The sequence below is a fragment of the Marmota marmota genome, unplaced genomic scaffold, assembly GCF_001458135.2.
Source record: "Marmota marmota marmota unplaced genomic scaffold, marMar, whole genome shotgun sequence".
Classification (NCBI taxonomy): domain Eukaryota; kingdom Metazoa; phylum Chordata; class Mammalia; order Rodentia; family Sciuridae; genus Marmota; species Marmota marmota.
In genome coordinates this window covers 5126022-5135613 of record NW_025999949.1, presented here as the reverse complement: position 1 = coordinate 5135613, position 9592 = coordinate 5126022, and the positions used below count along the sequence as shown (strand labels likewise).

The 9592-nt window shown below is 35.2% G+C and overlaps 1 protein-coding gene across 39 annotated transcripts in view; it reads right to left on the bottom strand.

Annotated features, from left to right (window-relative positions):
* The window catches only part of Rims2 (regulating synaptic membrane exocytosis 2), a 546345-nt gene that overhangs the window by 444093 nt on the left and 92660 nt on the right, over positions 1-9592 (bottom strand). For all 39 annotated transcript variants that reach the window (XM_048801953.1, XM_048801957.1, XM_048801965.1 and 36 more), the window contains one exon: positions 7686-7896. In XM_048801953.1, coding sequence (XP_048657910.1) covers positions 7686-7896 — 211 coding nt within the window. The remainder of the gene's footprint in view (positions 1-7685; positions 7897-9592) is intronic.

Here is a 9592-nt window from a genome sequence, read left to right as displayed (position 1 = left end):
AACAGCAGATGAGGTAGAGAGGGAAGATGGGAGGGGAGGGGAGGGGGGATAGTAGGGGATAGGAAAGGTAGCAGAATACAACAGTCACTAATATGCCATTATGTAAAAATGTGAGTGTGTAACCGATGTGATTCTGCAATTTGTATTTGGGGTAAAAATGGGAGTTCATAACCCACTTGAGTCAAATGTATGAAAGATGATATATCATGAGCTTTGTAATGTTTTGAACAACCAATAAAAAATATATATATATTTTACAGAGATAATAGTTCATGAACATACAACCTAAATTAATTTGAGATATTAAGCCGTCATCTGTAGACAGATAATAATTAAAAGAGATTAAATTAACTGTAAAGGGGCTAAGGTTATGGCTCAGCAGTAGAATGCCTGCCTTGCATGTGTGAGGCACTGGGTTTGATCCTCAACATCACATAAATAATAAGTAAAATAAAGATATTATGTTGTGTAAAAAAAATTAACTGCAAAGTTATAAACATTAAAGTTAAAACACAGTATTCTTAGTTTAAGACTGATAGAGTTGACTTTCTGGATGTTTATGGTCAAACTCAAAAATTAAGGTTAAAATAAAGGGGCCAAAAAAACCAATATTTGGCTCTTGCCCTCTGAGTCAGCCTGAACTCAGGACATGGGGGAAAGCTTTGCAACTCCAGGCCACATAACCTCCCGATAAGGGAGATTAATGAGACCACTGAAGAACAGAAAGCCAATGAGTGTGCATACTGCAAAAGAAGAGGGTAATTAAAAAGGGGAAACAAGCCTGATCCTTCCAAGGGAAGCCACATGGTCAGCAAGACCTTGACCCATCCTAACACAGATGACACTAGCAGAGCTAAAATTCTGCTCACAAGTTCCCCAAAAATTTCCTCCAAGGAAACTCAGCTGACTCTTACCAATAGATAGAAACAAGGTCAGTTTGACCAGCTTGCTCTTAAACACCTAGCCAAAACAGTTAAAAACCAAAGCACAGCCATTTGTGGGCATTTAAAAAGAAACATCAGTTATTTTAATGTAACTTAAAATATAAACTAGTGTTAGCAGCAAAAAAAAAAAAAAATAAGACTGGAGACAACAGAAGAGAGATTCTTAGGCAAAAATACCTGGTAACAATAAAAACTGCCAGAAGTTTTTAGTCAGTTTAAGGCCTACAGATCTTCCTAATCTCCTACACGATGTATGTAATCAATGTTTATTAATATAATTATCTAGCCCTAAGTAACAAAAGGATCTTTACTGAACACAGTGGTCATGCTAAAAAGGTATTTTTACAAAAATCAGATGACATTAACTAACTTAAATAAATGTTGTGTCTACATTCCTGATAATGCTGACAATGTTAAAGATTTTATGTTCCCTAAAAAAGGGCCTTATTAAAGCTTTATTAGGCCTTGTTATGGGGACAATTTCTCAGGTCTCCTGCCTCCTGGTAAACAATTATTAATTTCTATCATTTTCATGATATTCATGGACAGGTTTTCAGATGCTACAACTACTATTTTGTATTAATCTTATTTCAGTACTCATGTCTTTTTGTTTCTCTCATAGAAGTGCCCGCCCCCAGGTGAATTTACAACCTATTCTTCCTGTACCAGATTTTTACCATGGATTCCTTGACCCTCTCAATTTCTAAAAAGGGACTCCAAACTGCTTTCCCACTGCACATTGCCCCCTATCAGCTCGAAGCAGCAAGAATGGTCATTGTCCTTTTTCCTTACAGCAGTAGGAGGTCCCTAATATTAGAGGGGAAATTATGGTCAGTATAGATGTTTGCCAATATGTCTGGCTCAGAAAGATGTACCTAGGGAAGTACTCCCAAGATCACCCTGGGTGATCTCCCAGAAAGAGACACTTATATCCACAACCCAACTTATAAGTGGGACAACTCCCCGTTTGCCAAAAATTTTGCTTCCCAGGTCCCACTTTGAACTCCTTGCCTAAATCTCCAAATTGTCAATAACTCTGAACTATGTAACCTACTATTTTGATGGAGTAAAAGAAAAAGAACACCTGGACTTATTAAAAAGCCAGGGCCCACTGATTTATCAACATAGACTGCCCCCATTTTAGTTCCCCTTCTGGCTGGTATGGGGAGGAGGTCAAACTTAAAAAATTAAGGTTAAAATAAAGGGCTAAGAAAACCAATATTTAGCTTAATAGCTAGATCTACTGCTTTGGGAACTGCAGCTCTTATCACAGACTCTAAAAATTTTAAGTGCCTCAGCCGTCAAACAGATATACATTTAGGAAAACTAGAAAGGTGAATCTCCAAATTAGAGGTTTCACTAGACTCTCTGACAGAAATAGTCTTAAAAATAGATGAGGTCTAAATCGTCTCTAAAACAAGGTGGACTTTGTATGGCCCTAGGAGAAACTTGTTGTTTCTATACAAACCATTCTGGGATAATAAAGGACAGTTTGGTACTAGTTAGAAACAGGTTAAAGGAAAGAGAGAAAGCACAAGAAACTTCTGGCAATTGGTTCCAAAACCTATTCTCATGGTCCCCTTGGTTGACTACCATCATTTTAGCCATAGTTGGGCCCCTAGTCCTCCTCCTGATTGGGATTACTGTAGGGCCCTGCCTCTTAAAAACCCTCCTAAACCATATACAAAAGAATGTAGGTGAGGTCTGACCATAAGTCAGACCAATATGGTCCCTTAGACACAGAAGGATGGAAAAGAAACTGAGGCCTAATGATGTGCAAGATTGACATCAAACCTACTAAAACCAGTGGGGAATGTGATAGTAAAAGCAAATGTGACTCCATTTTGTTTTGTGACTCCATTCTGTAAAACAACCATGCCAACTACAAGGGTCATGACTGGGGCAAAATGTTCCTTTCCTTTTGCTATAGAAACCTTTAAGAACACAGAACTACCTAATGGGGCATTGTTTCTGTAACTAAGGTAACGGGGGCTCTGTTTCTGTAACTGGGGTGATTGGGCTAACTGTAATTGGTTAGGCTTCCCACCGCTTGACTGCACTCTCCCACTTCTGTAACCTGGCTTGCTTGCATTGGCTAGACCCTGAACATCCCTTTTGAGGTTTTCAGGCTTATAAGGAGCTCCCTGGCAATTGTTTGGGACAGCTTTATGTTCTGGTCAGTCACCACTAGCGTGCTTCAATAAAGGCTTGATATGATTATAGTGAGTGGTCTGGAAGTTAGTTTATGAAACCCTGGGACGAAGCTTTAACTATAACACCTTTATACTTGACTCAAACTTTATTTTGCTTCCTTTCACAATACTAATATGCATTAAGAATTATAAAATATCCTAGTTTTGCAAGTTAAATTTTTTTAAGTCATTAAAATATCTTGCACCATTGGAAAGGTCAACATCAGTAAACAGAAATAATTATCCCTTTCTTTTAAATTCCACAACTATTTTATAATAATATTCTCACACAGTCTAGGTTATTCAGCCTAGAGGCATGAAAGTGAGAATCTATCTGATATGATATTTGCTTAATGATGACCCTGTAAAATTCTGATGAGCTTGTCTGCTTTATCCATTCCTCAAATTCCTATGAACACAGTTTTCTAAAATAGTGGTACCCTCAACACCTCCATGTTATACAAATGTAAAAAGGAATAAAAAATGAAGCTTAGGGCTGGGGATGTGGCTCAAGCGGTGGCGCGCTCGCCTGGCATGCGTGCGGCCCGGGTTCGATCCTCAGCACCACATACAAACAAAGATATTGTGTCCGCCGAGAACTAAAAAATAAATATTAAAAAAAAATTCTCTCTCTCTCTCTCCCTCCCTCCCTCTCTCACTCTATCTTTAAAAAAAAAATGAAGCTTAATTCCAATACATTCTATTTATAATAACTTCTAATAATAATCAATAAATAATTACCTAAATGGTAGAAATAACTGTCTACATGAATATAATTTTCAGGTATGTCAAGAATTATACAAGTAATATAATGTAAATTATAAAATCATAAAATATTAAATCAAGAAGAGACTTTAGAAATTATTTAGATCAATGACTTCATTTTACAGCTTATAGAAGCACTATGAGATAAAATGACAGGTCAAATAAATAGGTAAAACCAGGGCAAAAACAGACTTTGGTTCTCTTGATTTTTTTAACTTATGCCACCCTCTCCCTGGAGAATTTTCAATTCTTTCTGAGATACTAGTATGTAGTGATATTACAAAGTCCAAAAGAAAATTCATACACAATATTTTTGCCTTTAATTTATGGAAATTGATGTCATATTGTACTAGCACAGTGTCTATAAACTTGCACTTAATCACAGTGGCATGTAATTTTTTAAAAACAAGTACCTGGAGGATTACAAAAACATTCTCATCATTATTGGATTTCTCAATGCATAGTTTAATTACTAGTCATCAAAATCACTTGTATAAATGATATTAATGATTTGCTTATACAATAACATCAGTATTATCAATCCATTCCTACTGATATTTGAACACGTGTATTTCAATATATTTTAAAGGACCTGAGTTTCACTTTAATAAACTTTATAAAGTTTTAATTTATTGTGCTTCAAATCTGACAATTAAAGTGACAAAATTTCATGTCACATTTTAAGTTCTTATTTAATTTTAACAATTCTGAAAAATACACATCATTATATTTAATCAAGCAAATAGTAACTAAGCAGAGAGTAATTTGTTTTTCCTACCAAAAGATAAAAGAAATGAAAAGTTGAAGTTACTACACTTGAAGCTTAAAATAATCCCACTGGACTTGGGAGGCTAAGGCAGGAGGATCATTGTTCAAGGCCAATCTTAGCAATTTAAGGAAACTCTCAAAAACTGAGTAAGACCCTGCCTCAAAATAACAAAAGTACTGGAGATATAGCTCACTGGTAAAGCGTCCCTTGTTTCAGTCTCCAGGAAAAAATAATAATAATAATCCTCATTGTAATTACCTTTAACTTCTTTTCAATAGCACCATTCAATGATTACAAAATAATTTCTTGCTTAAAAATTATTTTTTCATTTGATAAAATATATAGTATGTATTTATTAATGGGGAATCATCTTAAAAGATAATAAATGCTAGAAGTATTTTATAAAATCTTGTTGTATTGGTACTTCCATATGTCCAACATTTCATTTATTCTCTGTGTATCCTTAATGTACCTTAAGAAATATAAATAATTGTTAAGGATGGCTCCATATGGAAAAGTCTCAAAATAAAAGGCTATTTTATCATCTTAGGGGATTACAAAAAGAATTTTTAACAGCTTCATAATTAAGTTAATCTATAAAATACTTGTATTTTCAGTTTTCTACCTCATAAGAATAGTTTGAGCCATTTATGGTGAAAAATCAATGGAACCAAAAGGTGATTTTTTGAGAAATTCGACAAAATTAACAAAAAAATCTAGCTAGACTGAATAGGGGAAAAAAAGAGAAAACATACAAATTACCAATATTAAGAAATATAGATGTGATATTACTACAGATTCTATGATGTTAAAAGAAAAATAATGGAATACTACAAACAATTTTATACCAATAAATTTGACAACTTATGAGGAAATGGACAAATTCCTTGAGAGACATTGTTATGCAAACTCATTCAAGAAAAAAATATGTAACATGAGTAACACTATATTAAGGAATTAAAACTATACCCCCTTTTAACAAATAAAACTGCATGTCCAGATGGCTTTACTGGTGAAATACTACCAACCAATGAAAAATGAAATAATACAATTTTTACACAAACTCTCCCAAAACATGGAAGATAATACTTCCCAACTCATTCCAATAGGCCAGCATTAAACTAATTTCAAAACCAAAGAAAAATCCTGCAAGAAAAGAAAAATACAGATAATATGCCTAATGATCATAGAAGCAAAAATTCAAAAAAATTTTTTTCAAATCAAACTCATTAATATAGAAAATGGATAGTCTATCATGACCAAATAGGGTTTATCACAGAAATAGAGTTGGGTTAACATTCAAAAATCAATCAATGTAAGCTTCATCATATTCACAAAGAAAGGAAGAAATATAAGCTTAATCTCAATAGATGGAGAAAAAGCTTTGAAAAAGCCCAACGTCTATTGATTATTTAAAAACCAAAACTCTCAGCAAATTGGTCTAGTTGCCATCTATGAAAATTCAGCTAACATTAGACCTGACAGTGAGACTGAATACTTTCCCCCTATAATTGAGAACAACACCAGGAGCCACGTCAGTGAAGCCCACCTATAGTCCCAGGGACTCTGAAGGCTGAGTCAGGAGGATCATGAGTTCAAAGTCAGCCTTAGCAATTTAGCAAGGCCCTAAGCAACTCAGCAAGACTTTTTCTCTAAATGAAATACAAAAAAGGCCTGGGGCTCATTGGTTAAGCATTCCTGGATTCAATCCCTGGTAACCCTCCCCCTGCCAAAAAAAAAAAAAAAAAAAGTTGTCTACTTTCACCATTTCTATGCAAAATAATGATGGAGTTTCTAGCCAATGCACTACTTAGAAGAGGGAGGGAAAAAACTTAATCAAGTAAGCCAAAGGGAAAAGGTTAGGAGAAGTACATGATTAGTTCTGGATGAAACAGCACATTGATAAAGGGCACAATGAGAAAACGAAGAAATGAAATTACAGCAGAGAATAAATTCCCACAATTATGTCCAAGTAATATATATGAAGATATCAGTTTCCCATTTAAAAACTACCTAAGTAAATAGTTAGGTGATAAGATACTAGTGAGGATATAAAGGCAAATCTAAAAAACTTACTGTAATGAACATTTTTAAATATTGTTTTTGATAATTTCAACAAAATATTCTTTGGATAGCATTAACATGTTCCCTAACGTAGAGAGGTAAACTACAAACATCTTGTATAAGTATAAAAAAACTTTAATATTTCTTCCTTAAATTCTAGTTTCCATAATCATAGTCTAATATTTTTCTATTAATGTTAAAAAAGCAACAAAAGAACATGTAGCTTCAAAAGCTATAAAATTATGAAAAGAATCTCAAAGGCTCCTTTCAAAAGGAAAGGAAACAGACTAAGGAAGAACAGATCTATAAGGTTTGTAAAACTGTCATCTGCAGAGAGTTAACTACCTGAACTAAAACAGTCCCAAGTATTATAAATATACTTGTCTCTCTTTGGGATGGACCATTGTGTTTGTAGAAAACCTACTGTCAAAAAAAGTTGGCATTTTTGTGCTTTTCCCTATTAAAAATAAGGCAATGTGTTGCATATCCGAGGAATGGGTTATGTGTATTAATAATAAACTCCTCAAAATGTTTAGTTACAGAATATTATGATTCAATAAAATTTGATAGCTATTTATCTTTGTAAAAAAACAACTATGTGTAGCAGTGGAGAAACTATATTAAAATTCTGTCATTGATCAATTGCATGCTCTAAGAATACAATTTAGTTTCTCGGGGTCTGAGTTTCCTGCACCAGAAAAATAAAGGAGTGAGGCCAAATCATCTCTTAAATTGTCTTCATTGTCTTTGAAAGTCTGAGATCATAAAATTCTAACAAAATCAAAAGCTAGCTGACAAAAAACAATGAGAAAAATATATTTAAAATTCTGTGAAAAATTAAAGAAACTTTATCTAAAATGAGGACACCATAAGTAGTAATTTCTGTTTTCATTTTTTTTGATTCACAATAAGCTTAACTATAAGAGAACTATCATGTTTTCATTTCTGTACCTTGTTTGAGCGTAATGACACTCGACCTCCACAACGAGCACAGAATTTTGTTTGGCAATATGAACAGTTATGGCCACATCCATCAGCAAATTTCGTTTTGTGGCAGATACCACAAGTTGGGGCATCACCCTTCTGTTCTTGCTGTTGCTGTGATTCTTCTCCCATCTTCTTAACCTGCTCCTTATACATTTCAAACTGCTGATGAAGTTTTCTGCAGAGAAAACAGACAAGAAAAAAAATGGTTTCCCTTATGGTCTCATAAAAAGAAATACATATATATATATATATGTGTGTGTGTGTGTGTGTGTGTGTGTGTGTGTGTGTGTGTGTGTGTATAATTTCGTAATTAAAACTACGTAGAATGAAAATAAAAATTTAATTTTATGCTTACAGAATAACATCTTGCATGGCACACTACTGTAAAAAATGTTACAACTAGTTCTGCTTTCTGTTATTCATATTAATTTAAAAACCAATTAACACACGTTTATGCAAGTGTTTCTTTTAATAAGAACTCTAAAATTTCTACTTACCATTTGCAATATTTTTCAATCATATACTTTAAAATATTTATAATGTTTTTCTTCAACAGTATACCTTTAAAAATATAGGAAGCTAATTGGACATACATAGTGAAGCCAAAATCTATAAACTTCAAATAAATGAGACACTATCTAAATTGGTATAATCCAAAGAATCCAAACAGAGGGGACACCACTTAGCTGTTAAAAATATGTAAAATTTTAATAGCCTAACAAAGGGGACTGTAAAAATAAAAGTTAACTTTTCACTATAAAAATACAAGGGTCAAAAAGATGTCTAGAAATGCATATTATTTACTCAAATTAGAAATAGTTATAAAACTTTTCTCTTCCATTGTCTATAATGAAAATTTTTTTAATATTTACAAAACTGTAATTAGGGCTAGGGTTGTGGCTCAATGGTAGAGTGCTCGACTCGCAAGCATGAGGCACTGTGTTCGATCGTTAGCACCACATTAATATTTTTAAAAAGATATTGTGTCCACCTAAAACTAAAAATATATTTTAAATATTTTTTAAAAATGGATCACTGCTGCCTCTGATGCCACTGCTGCCATCCCAAGGTCACCTGGAAGTCTTCTTCCTGGGTGCTGCTGCCCTTGAAGCTATAACCACTTGCTGTTGCCACAGGAGACACCACTGCCCTGGATGCACCTGACACCGACAGAGCTTTTGACAGCCTCTCCCCTCGCCCCACCACCCCCCGCACCCCCCCCCGACCGCCCCCCCGTGATCATCTGGTGATGCTGACCCTACAGCAGCCACCACTGCAGCTGCCACTGCTACTTATCCTCGGCCTGGTACCAACAACCACCACCACTACCACTGCTACCATAGCCTAGAGGACTGCTGCGGGGGAGACTCCAGGGTTGGTTCCACACGGCTGCACCCACTGGGACACCAGCCAGGTCCTGAGGTTTACCACCACAAGAGCCACTGTCTGGGGACTCCAGTGGAGACCTGTAGGTCCATTGTGGGGGTGCCTGCGAGTTTGGAGGTGTCTGGGGTCTTCCTACTGGGAGTGCTGGTGGCCCTTGTCTTCCTCCTGCATCTCAAGGTTGCTCTTTCGCAAGAGTGTATTCCTAGTTGTCCCTCTGCAAGTAGGAGCAGCATTGAGATCTTGGGACTACAGGTGACCGAGTCTGAAGTATCTGAAGCCCTGATCTGTGCGATAATTACAGAGTCTGTGAGGGCTGATCTGGATCTGGTGATCCCAAAAGACAACAGAGACAGGGCTGAGAAACTGCTGAACACTGATAGAGACGGATTGGCTTTCCATATTTTATTTTTTTATTTTTTTTTATTGTGGGTTGTTCAAAACATTACAAATTTCTTGACATATCATATTCCTGTCTCTTATACACA